Genomic DNA, 21,598 nt, shown 5'->3' with positions numbered 1-21,598 from the left:
TCTTCATCGCACTTCCCCCAGATTTCCTCTCCGTCCTTCCCCCTCTCTCCGTCTCCCTTCTCTCCATCCCTCTTTCCCCCTGTCTCTCTGATCCCTCTGTCTCTTTAACACTCACTTATATTCTATTCTTTTCTCGGTTGTCATGGCAATAGGCTGGGGGCGTGAGGGAGCGAGCGCGAGCGAGCGAGCGGGAGTGGGTGTTTCGGAAGTGACATCTCTTGGGCAGTAACCTTGTTTCCTGTGTGGTGGAGTTGGGGGCGGATTCAAGGCGCTTGCAGCGCAGCAACAGTGACGCCGTGTGGACGCTTTGGGTGAGCAATGGGGAACCCGGGATGCGCCGCGTGAGGGCTGGGTGAATGATCTGATAGGTGAGAATACTCGCTCTCTCTCCACTTCTCCCTCTCTCTCTCCTTTTCTCAGTCTCTCACACATGCACTCATGTACACACGCACACTTTTATCCCGATCCTTCCCTCTTCTCTTCAAACATCTCTCCTTCATGGTTGAAGTGGATTCATTGTAGTGGGTGAATTCAAAGAGAGATCAAAGCTTGTGCTTGGATTCAAGCAGAGATTTGACTGGTTTAGAACAGCAGCGATAAACATGTTTTCTTTTACTCTCGTTAAAGACACAAAATACACTTTGCTTTGAGCTCAGACAAACGTAAACAGGTACATTTTCTAACATTTTCTTTACATTGACGTTGACTCCAGTGGATGTAAAAGACTTATGGCTACAGTTATTATGTAGTAAAATGTTCCTTACAGCTTTGAAGCCCCATAGCGAGCTTATTGTGGAAAGCAGGTGTAACATGGAGGAAGGATGCGTACATTATAAGGTTTCTGATGGAAGGTTTTTAGGCAAAGGGGAAGCATATACAGGTCGATTGAATTTGTTATTTGCTTTGACCACTTGGTGGCAGAAGAACCAATCAACAAACTAAGTTTTAACATATTTTCACCTCATGATGTTTCGCCTAAGCAAACAGTTGCCTTGCTATATATTTAGCATATATGCAACTGTTCACTGTTAGCTGTTCACCAGCCAATAGTCTGTCTGAAATTTGGTGTTCAGAATTAAGTTTAAAGGGGAAATATGTAACTCTGACACCCAGTGTTTGAAATGAGTACTGCAGTCCAAATTCAATACATTTCAGAGAGAGCTGTCTCCCCCTGCCCCCTCTAGAGAGTTGAGGTGCATGCAGGTTGCAATGTTGCGGACACTGAAGCTTCAGTGTTTAGCCAGCTCTGCATCGGTCTGTAAACCTTTCTGTGTTCTAACCTCTCTCCATTTTTTCAAAAGCATCTCCAATATTGATCCTAGTTTGAGCACGTTTCTGCTCGTGGAGCTTATTAGAAACATGCAGAGGCTTTTTAGTTCGGCTACAATCACTTCTGTCTGAACCAGTTCTCTTGCTGGTTGCTTTGCGATTTTCCTGGCAAACAGAGGGGTGTCTTTTCTGTTGTGTAAAGTGTGAAGTTAACACCATAGTATGGCAAATTTAAGTCAGTGGATAAAAATGATAAGGTACGAGGCTGAAACTAAATTCAAAAGTTTGCAAGAATAATACTGTACATGTTTCATGTCTGTACATGTGTTGATTCCCCTCTTGACTTCTGAAAAGTCATGGCCTCAAACCTTAGCTTTTGGGCTGAAAGTGTTGTGAGTGACTTTAGTTTAAAAAGATGTGAAGGTGTACACCATTTTCCCTTCAGGCCTGTGCAGGACAAGTATCCGTTTTAATCTGTTTTGGATCATCCCACTCTACAGTGTCACTTTGTATTCAGGGAGTTCATATTCTGCTGTTCAGGACATAAACAATCTGTACATTTATTCACTGAGTATTACAAACCGGTTGTAGATTTCTTTTTACAGTTTAAAGGCAGTTAAAGAGCTGGATTGTGCTCCCATAAAGCTGAAATATACAGATTCTAAAAAATAGATAAAGCTCCCGTCATATTTGCAGACTGACTTTGGCCTCCAGCAGAAAGATCTACTGGGCCAACAACTCGGAGTGTATTTTAGTGTGTCATTATTAATTTAATTTGTAGTAGATTCTGTTTTGCTGTTGTGTAGTAAAACAGACAAGCAAAGGCGTTATGCAAACCATCATCATGAATAGTTAAACCACAGCTATTGTAACAGCAGTTTAAGCATGAAATGAATGTGTCAAAGTCCAAACTAGGGCCATTAAAAAAACTGTGATTATTCAAATGACATGAAGCAGTAAGCTTTAAGTGTAGAAACACGGATAAAACATTTACTTAAGTCCAACAACTCCACAAGTACTCCTGAATGACGGTAGCCTGTAATCTGCACAACTAAATTCATATTTTCACAAGACATGCTGCATGGGAGTGAAGATCCAGCAGAATGATCAAGCGTTGATGGCGTGTCATGATGCAAAGTTTGGTTATAATGCTGTGACTTAAAGGAGCAATATGTAACTCTGACACCTAGTGTTTAGAAATTGGTACGACAGTCCAGATTTAAAACAGAGAGCGCTGTCTCCCCCCGCCCCCGCCTCCCTAAAAGTCGATGCTCACACAGGTTGCCATGTGGTGGACACTGAAGCTTCAGTGTTTAGCCATCGGCTCAGCATCGGTCTGTAAACCTTTCTGCGTTCTAACCTCTCTCCATTTTTCAAAAGCATCTCCAATATTGATCCTAGTTTGAGCACGTTTCTGCTCGTGGAGCTTATTAGAAACATGCAGAGGCTTTTTAGGTCGGGTACAATCACTTCTATCTGAACCAGTTCTCTTGCCCGCTCCCATCGCTGCAACACCTGTTGGTTTGACCTGATAACTGGTTTCATATCTGGCAAACCGAGGGGCGTCCAAAACGGCCGTGTGGGGGTGCCTTAAAACTGCCTACCTTCTCTGGTCCAAAACAAATCCAGAGCATTCAGGACCAGAATCTAAAGTTAGAAGGAGGACATACTGGCTGCTGCATTGTTGTCAGAGAAGCCAGCACTTCAACATAGCATGTTTCCTTAATGTCTGATCATATAGTGAGGTCATTTTATTATTTAATTCAGTTAATATCTTACAGATTGCTCCTTAAAAATGCTGAACAATAGGTCCAGGGTGATAGCTGTTATACCATGTAGTCCTTCACTTTTGAAGCTTTTTTTTTGTGAGATTGTGAGCGTTTCAAATGGCTCTGACTGGATATTGAGTGTTCAAAGCCAGAGGTCTCAGCACCCTGTGAGGTAATCGTTGAGTAATTGGTATTGATCGGCAAACCTATCGACCCCCCTCTGATATATTTAGTCATATTTATGCTTTGGAGCAGAAAAATTTACACTGATTACCTTTCGACGAAGCAAAGCCAGATTTCTTGAATCAGAGTTTTATTGTTGTTACCTGTTCTGCATGCTTATGCCAATCTTCTAATATGGCAAAAAACGGATGCAAGCCTAATGAGCTGGTGTTTCTCCTTCGCAGCAGAAGTTGAGGGCACGACCAATGTGCTTGATCAGCAGGAAGGCTAGTACTTCTGGGCCTCTGTGACCCTGCTGCTGACACTTGACATCAGCCCTTTGACTCAGCACTGACAGCTGCCTACTGTACTGCACACACGCATGCACACACACACACACACACACGCTACACTTCCACTCACAGCTTGTCAAAGTGAAGCCTTGCATTTAATCTCAGTGTCATCCATGTATTCCTCCTTCATTCAACATTTCATCAGTCTTCAGTCTTCTGTTTTTCCCAGTGATCTGTTTGAAAGCTGTACCCTGTGATGCAGGTTCATCTGAGGTCATGGTACTGACATGAGCACTGTGTGTGGAGCTCTCTTGCCTAGAAAGTAAGATGGTTTTGGTTGGCCATGCTTGCAGGAGTACATTATCTGCCCCGGGCGACCCGCGGATATTGCAAGCTTTATTTTTAGCACTGTTTTGGAGCTCAGCGATGTGTGTAAATCAACATTAGGCCTGTTGGGTTCCGGTAATGACAACGTTGACTAAGGCTGACCAGTCATCCGATTGGTGCATGGCGCTCTTCTTTATAAACTGCTAAGGATGGCAGAAAAAGGAAAAAGAGCCCACTGAGGGGAGAGAGAGAGAGAGAAAGAGAGAGAGAGAGAGAGAGAGAGAGGTGAACAAAGGCAGAGCGAGGAAAGTACAGAGAGTGAATGAAAGACAAAGTGAAGACGAGCGGAGAAAAGAGGCATCTCAGCATTTCTGCTTGTGCCAAATGTTTACAGTGTACGTGCCCCCTGTATGTTTGTATGGACGTACGTACGGACGGATGGAAGAATGAGTCCGCTCATTGAAATTCCGTCCACTGCGCTTCACAGGCCCTTAATAGGAAGCCTCGGGGGTGGAGAGGCCTACAGTAGAGTAGTGCAGATTGGGTAGAGGATGACTCACACTGCCATCCTCCAGTGAATATCTCAGCATCATGACTTCGCTCTTAACGGCTGCAAAGTTTGGATTTAGGGGCTGAGGTGCTTTTTGGGAGAAAGGGAGAAGAAGCCCCCTAGTGCTTTAAGTCTCCAAAACCCTGTGATCGTCACCACGAGGTAATACTTCACTTAATGTGGTTGGATATTAAATCCACACACACCCGTCTAAGACGAAGATCAATGCATGAGGAAAAAGGCGTAATGAGTAAAAAAGTGATGGATCCCCATAATTGACTGTCCTATACGCATCATAAAAACAAGGAGGTGATGCTAACAGCTGGGGAAATCATTTTAGTTTTGTTTGATGCCAGCTGTAAATTTTTTTTACTATTTCCCTTTGCAACAAAAATATTTCTCCATGTAGCCTTTTGAAGATAAAATTACCCAACAACCCACTGTGCAGCGAAACAGCTCGGAGCATATTAATAGAGTGTGAAGCCTTGTTCCTTTAAAATGCCTCTTCAGCTCTTTCAGCGCGCTCGTGAAAAAAGTTTTAATGAGACATCCATTTTCAGTCTCATTCTTGACAATATATCACAATACCTCACAATATGGTTCAAGGTGTTTTTTTTTTGTGAATTAAACAAGATGTGACCAACTTTAGAGATGTATGAGTGAAATAATTAGGCTGTAACGTTGGGCTCCACTGAATTATCACTGCAGAGTTTTTATTGATTTATTTTTTTAATTTTTGGGCTTTTTGTGCCTTTTCATGGAGAGATAGGACAGCGGATATAGTCGGAAATCAGGGAGAGCGAGAGAGGAATGACATGCGGGAAAGGAGCCACAGGTCGGATTCAAACCTGGGCCGCCTGCTTGGAGGACTACAGCCTCTGTACATGGGTGCGCGCGCACTAACCAGCGGCCCTCACTGCAGAGTTTTTAAATAAGATAGAAATAAGTCAGTGTTCATTTGATTTTCCAAATGAAGAAGAGACATAAAGATTGTTGTACTCAAAATGTATTTGACGTGTAATCTGATGTTTTCATGTGACCGATGTCCCATCTGTTTACATGGAGGAGGCGGTCTTTATTAGGGATGTTCCAGCGACTAACTTCCTTGATGGTGAAACAGAAATGTGAATTCAGACTAACCAGCTAGTCTAAATGTGAGAAAACACTCAGAATAAAACTTTAGGTGGTTTCATATTCGCAAATGAGAGACTTTGTTGCTATCCTTGGTCTTTCTCTGTTGACTGAACAAAAAGACAGTTTTTGATGTCACCTTGAGCCGGAGGGAGTTGTGGAGGATATCTGATGTGTTACAGACCAAAACGATCGATTAATAATCGATCAATAAAGCCCCTGGATTAAACTCTTCTACAGGTAAAAAAAAAATTAATACAAAAGACAGAAATCAATAATGCCAGCTGTGAAAACTTCCGTACATAAATTATTAACTTTTAGTTGTTTTAGAGATTTTTTCTTTTTCTTACATTTTTCAATCTTCCCCTGTGGACCATCTCTTTCTCTCTTTCTTCCTCTCATGCCGCTTGCATTTTTAAACACTGTGCAAACACAAAGGCTCAGCCGGGGCTATCGTGACCCTCTAATGCAACCTCATCACAGTGGCCCATATTCATGGCCTCGAGTGTCTGTCCACCCCAATGATTCATATTACATCATTTTACTTTGTTCATAAACAAAGTAACATGATGTATCTTTGTGCAACTTTTTGTGACTGGACTCACGCTCGGCGTTCAGAGGAGTAAGAGTCATCCCACCGTCAGAGAGAGTTCACGTTTTATCCCATAACATCGTCTATCTGTGTGATTGAAGGGCCCTGAAGGTAGCCTGTTGGGGTGTTCAAAGAGCGTTAAGTAAAGACCATGTATAGTGAGCAGGTTGTTATCGCAGAGTGGAACACCAACAGGGTGAGCAGGACCCCGACGTGAAGTGGAGTGGGTCTTGTCGCACTAAGAAGGAGTTGCATGCAGGGCCGAGGTCTGGATGAAAAGTTTAAGAGGGGAGCACCCTGATGTGCAGACGTGTTGTCTTTCATCATATCAATTCAAAATTGGGGCGGCAGTAGCTCAGTCCATAGGAACTTGTCTTGGGAACCAGAGGGTCGCTGTTGCAAGTCTTCTTCTTTTTCTTCTTCTTCTTCTTAAAAAGTAAAAAAAAAAAAAAAAAAAAGTTACAATAAGTGATGTAAAAATTGAAATTGTTGGACACTAAGTTCAAGATGATGTGAGCTTTTAATGATCGATTTTAGCTGTCTGTAAACTAGATACTTGTACCCTTGATAAAAAAGATATCGCTCTTAACTCTAATCTCACGTTTGCAGTTGCTATTTTGACCCTATAAGGACAAACGTGCAGCAGTAGAAACCTCAGCCACATTAGAGGCTAAAATATTGGTCACTGCCTCTTGCGGCTAATGATGCATTCATTTGTCCAGTGGACGGTCACGTCTCAAGTTGTTAAGTCGATCTCCTGACTTTAGTGTGTTGGAGAGGTTTAGGGAAACAGTGTACAAACAAAATGAAGATGTGGAGTATGTTCCTGCTCAGAATTCAACTCTTTGTGGACAGCAAGAAACAGTTTATACGTATCACAAATTATTTGCGAGTGTCCATGCAGTACAAGAATGCGTAAAAGGTTTTAAATATAACCCAATTATTTACTCTCGAGTCATATTCCTATGTAAAATGATTTCCTTGTGTTGAACTGATATGATGTTCACGTGTGTTTTAAAAGTTTTTTTTTTTAAAAATTTAAAGTCCCAATTCAATATCGATTCAGAAAAACATGAAATTGATGATTTTGGTTGTAATGAAACCCCACTCCTGTGGGGGCACTGTGGGTGCCTACGTACTGTGATTTGCGTTGTACAGAGGCCCCACTTGACTAAATGATCAAGTTATGTTTTTAAACCAATCGAATTATGCACACACACATTATTGTTTAGCAAACATCAGAAGGAACTGGAATGAGTTATCTGGGTATGTCTGTCATCTATAGGCCTATTATTGAATCAATATCTAAGCATATTCATCAATATCAAATAGAATTGATATGGAGTCGGGATAATGTAAATTGAATTGTGATGATCTAGACATTACCCAGCTGTAATGACAAAGGCTGGCTGCCTGTCACTGTGGAGGTGTTTTTAAGAACCTCATCTTCCGGCCTTCTGTAGGTGTAGACCAGAAGGACCATTTAATGATGACCATGTTTCGACTCATTTAGAAATGTGTCTTAATGAAGCTCTTCATGCTTCACTCCTTTGCTGCATATGTATTAGCTCTGCTTGTTCAGGAGCTCATCTGTATTTCAGCAGCTTGATTCATAATTCAAACTGGAACTTTAAGGGTCATCTCAGTTGTTATTTCGCGACAATTAGATGATTGCCTGTTGCAGATTTTCTGCTCTGGCCCCGGCACAGCAGACGTCAACTCCTCTCCTGTCAAAAGACGAGTGACGGGGCAGTGAACTAATGGGTTGTGACATGCTGGAGTGTGGCATTGTGGGCCAAAGGTTACTGTTTGTGGCCTCCTCTCAAGAGGAGAGAGTCAGTCAGTCAGATGATGAACATCAAAGGTCAGCGGTCACAGCGCTTGGATTCAACTGGAGGCAACAGCTTGGATCTACTGGTGTGTATGTGCTGTGTTTCTATTGGCTCAATAAATCTCTTGTGTCTGAGAGTGTGTTTGGCTGTTGAAAACAGTGTGTGTGTGTGTGTGTGTGTGTGTGTGTGTGTGTGTGTGTGTGTGTGTGTGTGTGTGTGTGTGTGTGTGTGTGTGTGTGTGTGTGTGTGAGTGTGTGTGTTCTGGCCTTGTAGTACAGCCTGCAGATGTTGTTGGTGTGAATTTGGCTTTCATTGGTGCAGGAGGTGTGACCCCCTGTGGGGATGTAACTTTGACTTACTCACACACTGCTGCAGTCGATCTCAACTTGTTAACCCGGGGATTTATTTACAGAAACACATTTATACTACGCTTTAGAGGCTGAATGAGTCAGATTTAGAAAATAAAAACAGTAAAGAGACTTGTGTGTATCAAATTCCACTCGAGGTGTGTTTGCCCTGATTGCACATATGTCCGCACTTTTTTCTTTAAATCTGCCATTTGTAACAAAAATGATCTCCAACTGAGGTTGTCAAAACTTTCTGTACTTGGATACTTCTCAACAATCTAATTTTAATGACTGCTCTGTGTTTTTTTGAGGGGGTCTGCCATTGCTTTTGCCCGTCAAAGCACTTTGTTAAAAACCTTCTTTTTGAAGGTGCTTTATAAATGATCATTATCAATATTTTTTATTATTGATCAGTTTACCCCAAAAGAATGGAAGCTTAAGTCATACTTGTTAACTCAAAGCTGCTGCGAGTGAAAGAAAGAGAGCAATCGCTGTCCATCCAAACTCACAGGCCAACACATACTGACATTCCCCAAGTCCTTTTGGCATCTAACAAAGATGGAAGTTATATTTATAGCTTACCAATGGACAGAGAGCAGAGGAAGAGACACTAGCTAGATTGCAGAAATCCATTTTGTTACCAAAATGTTGCCAACGTGCAGGAATTAGCTTGAATTTTTAGTATCAACAAAGAAATGATCAAAAATTTGGTGCCTACAGTAGGACTTATACTTTTGTTGCAATGGTATGGAAAGAGGTATTGATATTGTTTTATTTTTTTACGAGTGTGGTCATGAAGTTTAGGAGGGTTTTCTGGCACAACTTCACCATCTGCCAAGGTGCATGGATGACCCTGATCAATGTCGCAAACCGAAAAGCATCGGTCTAAAAATAGTTACAAGTTTTGCTGAAGTCTAAAATTCGGGTATCATGTCAAACCCTTCTCCATCCATCAAAACAGAGTCTCTTTACTTCCCCTATGTCTGCCAAACCCAAACAATCAGGCAGACTGCATGTGGTCGCTGGTGTAAACAGGCAAATACAAAAATAAGAATTGGTTCTTTCACCCCAAACTATCTGCTCTCAGAACATAGCTGATAAATCTCTGGGCACAGAAATCGCTAAAGCGGTTTGGTTAGATGGCGGCGCGAGCGCATCGCGAGGCCCAGCGTCTCTCTCAGATTTGCAATTTTGCAGTAATTTTATTGTTAATTTCGGGTCTGTTCGCACGGAACAGCCTCGCCTTAACATCCTACACCCGACAGGAACTTTTGGATATCGGAATACACCTCCCTGACGATTTAATCAACGATCTTCGACTCATCCCTGAGATCGCCAAAACACCCGAGGCTACGCACTCTACCCGGCCGGGCGGAAGTGCTCGCAGGCGGCGTCGAGACCGTAAACAAAGGCGGGGGAAGCGCGGAGGTATAAGGGCTAAGCTAAAGCTAACACCGCACCGTCTCCCGTTACCCAGCATTTTCCTCGCTAATGTGCGGTCTTTGGTGAACAAAATGGACGAGTTACGACTTCGCATCATCCACAGCAAGAGAATTATGGACTGTAATGTCATGATATTCACGGAAACATGGCTAAACAACGGAGTACCGGACGATGCTATCAAGCTAGCCGGTCGCCACACACACCGAGCAGACAGAATAGCAGAGGACTCCGGTAAGACCAGAGGAGGAGGGCTGTGCATTTATATTAACAAAGCTTGGTGTACAGACTCTGTCATTATTGGGAGACACTGCTCAGCTAACATTGAGTTTCTCATGGTTAAATGTAGACCTTTCTATCAGCCAAGGGAGCTCAGCTCCACTATTGTAACTGCAGCCTACATCCCCCCTGATGCCGATGCTAAAGCTGCCATGAAGGAACTTTACACCGCTATCAGTAAACAACAGACTGCTCACCCGGAGGCTGCATTTATAGTTGCAGGTGATTTTAATCACTCAAACTTAAAGACAGTGCTCCCTAAATTTCACCAGCATGTTTCCTGCAATACAAGAGGAAACAAAACTCTGGACCATGTTTACACAAACATCGCAGGAGCCTACACCACGACCCCCCTCCCCCACCTGGGACAGTCAGACCATCTTTCTTTGTTCCTCATCCCCAAGTACTCCCCACTCATCCAACGTGTGAAGCCATCAGTAACAACGATTAAAGTGTGGCCAGCGGGGACAGACTCTGTACTTCAGGACAAGTTCCATCACACAGACTGGAGTATGTTTGCTTCTCAGGCTACCTTGGGCTCTCACACAGACATTGACACCTACACTTCTTCTGTGCTGGATTATATCAACACCACCATCGACAGTGTTACAACATGGAAGCAGATCACCACGTACCCAAATCAGAAGCCATGGATGAACAAGGAGGTGCGTCTCCTGCTGAAGGCCCGCAACACCGCCTACAGATCAGATGATGCAATGGCCTACAGCGTATCCAGGGCAAACCTGAGGAGGGGCATCATCAAGGCCAAGCACTGCTACAAGCTGAAGGTAGAGGAACACTTCTCCAACTCCGACCCCAGACGCATGTGGCAGGGCATCCAGGCCATCAGTGACTATAAACCCAGAAACTCCACCCCGATAACCACAGATGTCTCCTTCCTGAACGAGCTAAATCACTTTTATGCTCGTTTCGATAGAGACAACAGAGAGACACAGACCACGACCAGACCTCCTGCAGACAACCAGCCCCTCTCACTCACCTCTACAGACGTCCACGCTGCACTGAGCCGGATCAACGCTCGAAAGGCTGCTGGTCCAGACGGCACCCCCGGGCGTGTGCTTAGAGCATGTGCGGAGCAGCTCACTGGGGTTTTCACGGACATCTTCAACCTGTCCCTCGCCCAAGCAGCTGTGCCAGCATGCTTCAAAGCCACCTCCATTGTCCCAGTGCCGAAACACTCCAGCCCGACAGGCCTGAACGACTACCGCCCTGTGGCACTCACACCCATCATAATGAAGTGCTTTGAGCGACTGGTCCTAGCACACCTGAAAAACTGCCTCCCACCCACACTGGACCCATTCCAGTTTGCCTACCGCAGCAATAGGAGTACAGAGGATGCAGTCTCCACTGCGCTGCACTCTGTGCTCACTCATCTGGACAATAACAACACATACGCACGAATGCTGTTTGTTGATTTTAGCTCAGCATTCAACTCTGTCATCCCCTCCAAGTTAAACACTAAACTCGGAGACCTGGGCTTCAACACCTCCCTCCGTCACTGGATAATGGACTTTCTGACCAACAGACCCCAGTATGTTAGGTCAGGACACACCTGCTCCACCACCATCACACTCAACACAGGCGTACCACAGGGCTGTGTGCTGAGTCCATTCCTCTACTCCCTCTTCACCCACGACTGCAGACCTGTACATGGATCCAACACCATCATCAAGTTTGCAGACGATACAGCGGTGATTGGCCTCATCAGCAACAACGATGACACGGCCTACAGGGAGGAGGTACAGCATCTGGCCGCCTGGTGTGCTGACAACAACCTGCTCCTCAACACCAGCAAGACGAAGGAGATCATCGTGGACTTCAGGAGAGAAAGAGGAAGCACGCACAACCCCATTCACATCAACGGGATGGCTGTTGAACGTGTCTCCAGCTTCAAGTTCCTGGGAACCCACATCACAGAGGACCTCTCCTGGTCCACTAACACCTCCAGTCTGGTTAAGAAGGCTCATCAACGCCTCTTTTTCCTGAGGACACTGAAGAGACACCACCTGTCTTCAGCTGTACTGATGAACTTCTACCGCTGTGTGATCGAGAGCATCCTGACCAGCAGTGTCTCAGTCTGGTACGGAAACTGCTCTGTCGCAGACCGTAAGGCGCTACAGCGGGTGGTAAAAACCGCCCAGCGCATCACAAGGTGTCCACTTCCGGCCATTGAGGATGTCCAAAGAACACGCTGTCTGCGGCGAGCTCACGGCATTCTTAAAGACTCCTCCCACCCTGCCCACAGACTGTTTACCCTCCTGCCCTCCGGCAGGCGCTTCAGAAGCCTCCGGACCAGAACCAACAGACTGAGAAACAGCTTTTTCCCAAGAGCTGTTTCTCTACTGAACTCTACCCCCCGAACTCTGAACTCTGTCTCTCTCTATCTCTCCCTCTCTCTCTCCGCACCCTGCTGACCCCCCTTTCCCCTCCATATCACCTCACTCCCCGAACTCTGTATTCTGTCTCTCTCTCTCCCTGTATTCGAACTCTGTATTCTGTCTCTCTCTCTCTCTCTCCCTCTCTCTCTCCGCACCCTGCTGACCCCCCTTTCCCCTCCATATCACCTCACACCCATCATCCCCCCACCTCTCCTCCTGGTCACACACACACATCTCTCATCCATCTGTATTATTGTATTATAGTACGTTCATATTCTGTAAATTATCTGTAAACTGTATAACATGCTCACTGCATCTTAATCTGTAAATTATTAGTATAGCATGCTCACTGCATCTTATTCTGTATATTATTAGTATAGCGTGCTCACTGCATCTTAATCTGTACATTATTAGTATAGCATGCTCACTGCATCTTAATCTGTATATTATTAGTATAGATGCTCAATGCATCTTAATCTGTATATTACAATCCTAAGAACACACTTATTTTGTAGCATTACTTATTTATAGCATTTATTTATTTTTATTGCATCCCATTAAGCCAGCCATCCAGATATACCTCATAATTCACTTTTTTTTGGCTATATCTGTAAATTTTGCAATTACTGTACATAGCACAGAATTACTGTACATAGCACAGACTCTTGCACTCAATTACTGTACATAGCACAGACTCTTGCACTTTCTGCTTATTTGCACTTCTGGTGAGATGCCAAACCTCATTTCGTTACTCTATACCTGTATATGTGTAATGACAATAAAGTTGAATCTCATCTCATCTCATCTCAGCAAGTTTACAGCTGCAAATCAAGGCTGACTGATAAGACCGAATCAGCAAGCCATTGTGGGTTTCTGAGGAGAGAAACTTGAACACAACAGCTGAGTTTGCGAACAGAAATGAGTTCAGCAGAGTTTCTGAAAGTCTCAGTTTTGTAAAAGGGCTATAAAACACCGGAGTAATTCTGGACCCCCAGTGGCAAATGTGGCATTAATAATATGATATCTCGATACTTGTGATTCTGCGATAAATGATGATAAAATCGCCATGTCTGATTAACTGAAGATAAGGGAAACTTAAAGGACATTTAGTGCGCTGACTTTTCTGTGTCTTAAAGTACAGGCAACTCTTATTATGTAGGATACAAGTATTGAATCTCTGGTGCCAATCTAGACAGATTTGACTCCCTGCGTCACTACTTCTTGAGTCATATCGGTGGCTCTTGCGGCATGAATAACGTGGACATAACAGAAGTTAGCTTGCTGAAGAAGAAGTAAACAGCGAGATAAAAGAAGAAGAAGATAACAGGATAATGTGGCACAGCGGTGAAAAGAAGTTAAGAGATGAAGCATGATAAGAGGTGAAACTGACACCATTTTCAGAGAGTTTACATTCATCCTACATTTTTAATCTCTGGGTAAGAGCAGCAAAACAACAACGGACGCGTTTCAGCACTAGACCTTCATCAGCGTAGCCTAGTGCTGAAACGCGTCCGTTGTTGTTTTGCTGCTCTTACTCAGATAAAAGAAACCTAAAGGACATTTGGTGTGCTGACTTTTCTGTCTCTTTTTAGTCTTGTTGCAGTCGTGCACCTGAAATTGTGTTTACTGTCGGGTGTGCTTTCTTTTTACTCATTATTTATTTTCAGATATCCTGCAGGATTTTTCTGACTTTTTTCCAGACTTTTTCTGGGGTCAATCTTTGGGCAGCGAATGTGACGCTCCAGGCCAGTAATGCAGCACAGGGTGTAAGGACAGAGCTCCATGATTTGAGTGAATAAGTGCCAAATAGTGAGCACACATCCAAGCGACTTCTGCGTTTACAAACTGCATGTTAGAAATTGTACTCGGACTGCTTGCTTGGAAATTGTCATCACATATAATCCCACTTTTCAGTGTGCATTAGTTCATGTACCTTCTTGTATGAACCAGAGCATGTAATCACAATGCTTGTGGAGTGTTGCTTCGCCTTTGAGGGTTGATATTGTCTTTTTATTGTTGATATGGAGCAGTTGTAATAAATTACAATTGATTCAGCCCGTTGGCAATGTCTGAAGACAGTGTGTTGTGGTTTACTTGTTCCCAGCGTTTCCACTTGACTGAGTGGAAAGTCTTTGAATCGCAGCATCAGGCGGGATGAAGCATGAGAGATGCCTCAAGACGTCTGCTTTCGTCTCTGTAGCTGAAAACTAAAGAAATGCTCATCGTTGTAATCTGAAGACTCGCTCAGAGTTTCCTTTTGCTTTGTGGAAAAGTAATACATATTGACGAAAAAGAGATAATTGAAATTAGCATCCCCTCAGTGCTTCGTCTACACCCACCCCCTCCCCTCTGTGCTCCCTCTAAAGCCACGCCCCCTCACTTACATCCTGGAGTGCCGTTGCTCCAGAAGTGGACTTCAGCTCATCGCTTAAATTGTCTAGAAAACGACGTCGTCTCATGTCTCATTCAGAGGTTTTTACAGGCTTACAACTGCTACCGATGACAGATTTTCTTTGTTCCCTTTTTCAGAGAACATGAGTTATTAATGTCTGTCAGGACCTAAAGACAATTTCAACCAATATCTTAAAAAAGTGTCTCTGGAGAAAATTACCAACCCTGCCTTTGAGCTCAAAAAAAAAACTGCTTCAAGCTACGAGAAATTATCAATCAAGTTTATTCATCTCATGTGAAAATATGTGGTGATAAAAGTGAGCCATCCATTTATGCTGACAAAGCACAGACACAGTATTATTCCTTTATTAAAGTGTATTTCTTAATACGTTAAAACACGAGTTCAAACGGTGCAATAAGCTCAGACAACTTGGACAGCAGCAGACGGAGAGAAGACAAAGGGCCTCATTTACCTCAGGTCCTTAGCCACACATTTTTCACCTCCGACGAAGTAAAAAAAAAAACTACCTGGGGAAAAAAAGGTAGTAAAAAATATTAATGTCTCCAATACTGTGGGATCAATTTCTTAAATTATCCGAGGTGCAGAGCCCTTAGATATAATTTCCATTTCCCCCCCCCACACATCTTCTTAAATGATGCTTCCAATCGCGGGATAACGTCTAAGATAATTCGTACCCCCACAGAGGAGATTAGTTTCTGTTTCTGTCTGTCAGCAGGATATCTCAGGAACGTCGGAACACATTTCTGTTCAATTTGGTGGACAGGACAGCCTCGGGGCCGAGGAACAGATGATTAGATTTTGGCGGTGAGCAGGATCTAGGACTTCTTCAATTAGACAATTATCACTTTTAGCCGTGACTCTAAAACTAACAGAGATAGAGACGAGATTTTTTCGTATCCAAAGGGTGAGTTTGCAGAGTCACTGTCGTGTATCTTCATAAAAATGAAGCCAAAAGGAGTCAAGAATAAGAGTGATGGGAGCTTAACACATTTTATTTTTTCCTTTTTTGCTTCCCTCATCTGAGTGATTTTTCTCTAATCACCCAACTTGTAGTTTGTCTTGTCCTGTTGGTGTGAATTGAATCGAAGTTAAAAAGAGCAAAGACAGATGCTTAGATTAAAGCCAAATTTGTACGTCGTTGATTGACCCTTTCTTGTTGTTGTGTACCACTGAAGTGCATATGAAATACATGTATGTAGGTACAAGGCAACAAGATGTAAAGTCAGGGTTTAATTATAGTACTAACAACGGATACCAAATCTATAATTCAGGGGTACAGTATGACCCACTAAGCTACAATATGCCATTTAAAAAGGAGCTTAGAGAGATCCTCAACTGTAAGTATTTTGAAACTTCTGTTACCTATTTTAATATTATGGGGTACATTCTGACCCACTTACCTACCTCGAAGCTGAGAGCATCCAAAAGTTTGCAAACCTGAAGACAAACCCACAGGCAGTAAACAACAGGAACAGATACAGTCAACAACTGGCACTCATTTTCAAAAGTTTTTATTTTGGGGGCCTTCATTTGACAGGATAGATAGAGAGAGACAGGAAACGAGGGGAGAGAGAGAGAGAGGAGGATTGTCACAAATCAAACAGCATCAAGATATGAGTCAAACCTGCGACCAGTGCGATGAGGATTGTAACCTCTGAACGTGGGGTGGAGCTAAACCGGCGCCCCACAACGGGCGGTCGTTTGATGAGCACCAATCAATGGCCGCTGAATACTCGTTTTTAAGGAGGGTCATGCTATTTTACCCATAATAGAAGAGTTACAAAAATGACTTCAGAGTGTGAATTAGAGGTCTTACATCGGAGATCTAACGGAGTCTGAGTTTTGTTCTCTTTGGTGGCACCTGTGGCAAAAAGCAAGAATTGCATGTAAGGACGTAACGCTACTCGAGATAATGTAACGATGCTAGAGATGGGTAATCATAAGTAATGGTGTTCATGAAACTATTATCTCATCTTTAAAATATTTGTTTCCATTATTTTCCCAGGCGCCTAGTTGTAATGCGGTACTGTCACCAGACCGTGGCTGTAATGCATCTGAAAGCTGTTTGCTAACCGCCCTTACATTACAAAAAAAGGAGAAAGTAGATTACAGATTCTAAGAAACTAACTAAGCATCTTTTAACTAGAGCCCGAATGATTCATCTGCCAGTTGATAATATCAGTCGATATTAGCCCATCAAGTCTCTATCGGTATCGGCAAATTTTTATCGCACACACACACCGACATTACTAGATTTATTCACCCATCAAATAGCATTTCATTTGATTTCATTGTATTTCTCTAGCATTGCACATGCACAGTTACTTTCCTGTTGAGTAGCCAACTTGCCTTCATTATATTCTACACCTTTTACACAAGTCTTCAGATAGATCTAAGAAAGATATCGGACAGATATATTGGGATCAATAATATTGATGATATCGGCCCAAAAATTCCCATAGTGAAAAAAGAGTATGAACATATTCCTTGCTGGTTGTTTTTTTTTTCTGACTCAATTTGAACCTCAAACTTTTCTTCCCTCCATTTAGATTTGAACTTAACACATATAGTCGCATACACCACATAGTACTGTTCTGCGTCACTTTGTAAAAAAAAGACAAAAGTTGTGTACTTTTTTTAAACTTTCAGCATGTTTAGTCATTCGTCTCACTGGTTTTCTTTGCCCATTATAATATCAGTACTTGCATCATAGCATGGACAGGAAGTAAACAGTAAACTTCTTCAACCTAGCACCAACCACTGCTCGACGATGCCCACAGCTCGGGACTTTTTGTAGGATTCTCTACTTGACATCATTCCTGGAATACAAAAGAATACTGCAAATGTAAGGGATTTCTTCAGTGGGCCATAGCCTCAATCACCAATGTGAAACCTCACTGGACATGAGAAAGTGACTCAACAGAAACTTATTTAACTATAAAGATAGAATTGTGGTTTATAATTTTAAAATATTTTACATTTAAATTATTCCCATATTCTTCACTTTCCTTTATATGATATAGCCTGTAATCAAGCTTTATCCACATTTAGTTATAATTATAGGAAATCCGGGGAACAGGAACTCGTTGGAGGTGTTTAAACTCTGTAGGTTTTGGAGATTAAAAAAATCTGAAATCTTAAAATTTGAAAAGGACTAGAGCATATCACTTTGTTCATGCTCCGATACCTTTTACTCCAATTATTCCAATGGATGTTTTGGCTCTTTGGTGGCTTGTACTGAGTTTTTTTTGGATACCCTTAGATATTTTTATCTCTCAATCTGAAGGTTTGGGGTTTGATCCCCAGCTCCTGCAGCCACATGTCTGAACCCCAAGTTGCTCCCGCTGTCAGCGCTGCATGAATGTGTATGAATGGTGTTAGTTACTTCTGATGATCACTTTACAGAGCAGCCTCTACCATCAGTGTGTGAATGTGTAGGTGTGACCTGTGGTGTAAAAGCGTTTTGAGTCGTCAGAAGACTAGAAAAGTGCTATACAAGCTCAAGTCCATTTACCATTTACCAACAGAGATACACAAAACAGAAATAGTCAAAGGAATCCCCCCCCCCCCCCCCCCCATAAAACAGATTCAACTGTACAAGCATTCCCCTCCCCCCCATATCAGATTCACACAAAGTCACACGGGTTGAATTAATTGTTTGATATTAATAAATATGCGGTCAATGCTCGCTGCTTTGCTTTTGAAATATTGTCGTTTTTGTGGTCTGTTTGGTCGTGTCGTTGTTTTTGTCTTCTTTCTGAACAGGCTCTTTGTAAATATTTGAATGTTTATTTTGTTATTGTAACATCACACTTTATAGCAGGATGTTCTTGTGGTCTTGCAGACCTATCACAAACACTGTAAAGACACCTGTCTCTGATTCTCTGAGGACAGATGGATGTCACAGCCTCACAGCACTCTCACCGATGATCCTAACTGACCTTCTCTTTCCTCCCTCTCTCTCCTTTCTCCCCCCCTTCCTCCCCCGACCCCTTTCTCCTCCTTCTCTCCTGTCCAGATGCAAGGTGTGCCGTCCCCCCCTCCTATCATCATCACCATCCTCGCTCCCACGCCCACTCCTTCCACGCTCCCGCTTACGACCGTCCAGCTCAAGACCGTCCCTCCTACAACCGCCCCTCCTACGACCGACCCTCCTACGACCGCCCCTCCTACGACCGGCCCTCTTTCGACCGTCCATCCTTCGACCGTCCTGCCTACGACCGCCCCAGCTACGACCGTCCCTCCTTCGACCGCCTTTCCTACATCCATCCCTCGCACGATCGCCCCATCTACGACCGCCCCCCACACGACCGTCCACCCCACCAAGATCATTGGAACCCTGGTCTCCGTGTGAACTCCGGAAATCCGATCTACATGTTGGACCAGGAGGAGGTATTTTACTCACCACACTGGACTACAGTCACATTAATCCACACAATAAGGGGCTTTATGATCAGTTAAAGCAACAATATGTAGGAATGTTGTTTGGTGCACTTTGGTGCCCACTGAAGGTCACTAAGTGCAACAGCACATGATGCTGTTGAGGAGACAGTGGCCATTCTAGAGTCTGTTTTGGCCCGGCTTTGGCCCTCCAACCAGCATTCATCGCCATCATGTTAAAAAATAATCTGACACCAACAGCAACTTTTAAGTGACACATTTAAAGGCAGGGATGGTAATTTTCTCCAGATACACTTTTTAAGATTTGGGTTGAAGTTGTCTTTAGGTCCTGACAGAAATGAATAACTCATGTTCTCTGAAAAAGGAACAAAGAAAATCTGTCGATCTGTATCAGTTGTAAGTCTGTAAAAACTTCAACCAATGTCTGACACGAGGTACCAATCTGATGAACCAATCACGCCTCCTTTTCTAACCGCTCATTCTCTACACCTTGTGTGCACGAGCCCACACTCAAAGCATGAGCTGAGGTCCGCTTCTGGACCAATTGCCTATTGCTGCTTCGTATGAATGTGTATGAATGGGGTTAGTTACTTCTGATGGTCACTTTACAAAGCAGCCTCGACCATCAGTGTGACTGTATAGATGTGACATGAGGTGACAAAGTACTTTGAGTAGTCAGAAGACTAGAAGAGCGCTTTACAAGGTCAGCCCATTTACCATGTACTTTTATTAAAGCCAACGTCATTTTTGAACAGTGTAAGCACATCTCCTGGACAGTTTGTCGAGTGTATTATTAAAACTAGAGTTTGGTTTCGACAGCAGATTTGAATACCTTTAAAACAAAGTCTTTAATACAACTTCACTTGATCAATAAGATCTTTTTGCCACTTGAGGGCAGTGCACTCAGCTATCATAATGTTTATAATCATATACATGATAACTCCTGAAACACATCCGGCAGATAAAAGTTATTTCTCAGTTTGTAAATCTTACTGTTTATAACTTTTGACGTTTGAGTACACATTGATACAAAACATGAGAGAGGTAATCACCGTACAACTGACAGGATGCATGTCATAAATAAGAGCTCTATGATGAGAATTTAAAAAAGAGAGAGAGCGAAAAGAGAAAATAGAGAAAGAAACTGAAAAGAAGAACAAGGGAAAGAAAAAAAAAGATTAATAGGAAAGAAACATTTTAGAAATCAAGGTTATTTAATATAATCAATCAGCTATTAACATCCCATTATAAATCTAATTTTCTTACCAAATAGAAAATGTAATCCTGTCATAAATGCGTGGCAATGTTTGGACTGACAGCAGCATTGTTTACAGCAATGACGAAGCTTTACTGTTCTTTGTGTTTGAGTTGTTTTAACACATTAACAGCTGGCGAGCTTCACACTCAAACTGTGATCTGCTCCTGTTAAACCTGCAGAATATTACAGTTTAGAGAGGGAGCTCTTCATCAATTGTTTTTTAAATCTCAGTTGATTATCAGAATTCTTATAGTGTAGCTCAGTCTGTAGGGACTTTGGTTGGGAACCGGAAGGTTCAAGTCCCAATGCGGACTATAATATGGAAGTTGGTCTGGTAGCTGGAGAGGTGCCGAGCTATGCCGAGGTGCCCTTGAGCAAGGCACCAGACCCCCTACCACAGGGGTGTCCAAAGTGCGGCCCAAGGGCCATTTGCGGCCCTTGAGGGGATTTTTTGCGGCCCATGACTTCAAATGAAGAATCGGAAGATTTTGGCCCGAGGCCTCGATTAAGATTGGCACATTATCTTATTTTTCTTTTTCATGTTAACAAGGGCTGGACAATATTCCTACAATAGAAAATGTTCAGTAACATGTATGTTGTTGTTTTTTTTTTTAAATCTGCAGCTTTTACTATTTTCCACATTTTTTGGTAAACTATGAAAAAAAACGTATGCAAAGTTTTTGCAAACAAGCGGACTGTTGTTTCACCATTTAATGACCTGAGCTAAATGCAGAAAGCTTTTCCAAAAAAATGAACCACGTTACAGGCTTGATTCTGAGAAAAAAACAAACAAATAAAGTAGAACGAAGAAATGTAAATATTTGATTTCCTTTTATTAAAGGGTTTCTTTATCTACAAAGCCTTACTATTTTTTCAACTATATTTTAAAAAACAAAACCTGTGGCCTGCGAGCGATTGTAACACGACAATTTTGGCCCGCAAGAAAAAAAGTTTGGACACCACTGCCCTACCGCTCTGGTGTGCTGTGTAGCAGTTTGTAGAAGCCACACACTGACATCTCTCCACTAATGTCCACAGGCCCTGTTTGTGCATGTGTGTGAGAAGCATGTCTCTAAAATAACAGAGTGTAAAACCAGATAAAGTATATAAAATCAATAGATCAAAAATGGGCAAAG

The 21,598-nt window shown here is 42.8% G+C and overlaps 1 protein-coding gene across 13 annotated transcripts in view; it reads left to right on the top strand.

Annotated features, from left to right (window-relative positions):
- Positions 1-21,598, top strand: part of syngap1b (synaptic Ras GTPase activating protein 1b) — a 180,699-nt gene that overhangs the window by 32,895 nt on the left and 126,206 nt on the right. For all 13 annotated transcript variants that reach the window (XM_065958271.1, XM_065958263.1, XM_065958261.1 and 10 more), the window contains exon 2: positions 18,822-19,195. In XM_065958271.1, the coding sequence (XP_065814343.1) occupies positions 18,822-19,195 (374 nt within the window). The remainder of the gene's footprint in view (positions 1-18,821; positions 19,196-21,598) is intronic.

This window comes from Labrus bergylta, chromosome 8 (assembly GCF_963930695.1).
Source record: "Labrus bergylta chromosome 8, fLabBer1.1, whole genome shotgun sequence".
In the NCBI taxonomy this organism is placed as follows: domain Eukaryota; kingdom Metazoa; phylum Chordata; class Actinopteri; order Labriformes; family Labridae; genus Labrus; species Labrus bergylta.
The sequence above is the reverse complement of the archived record's forward strand: the minus strand, read 5'-3'. Positions and strand labels throughout refer to the sequence as shown.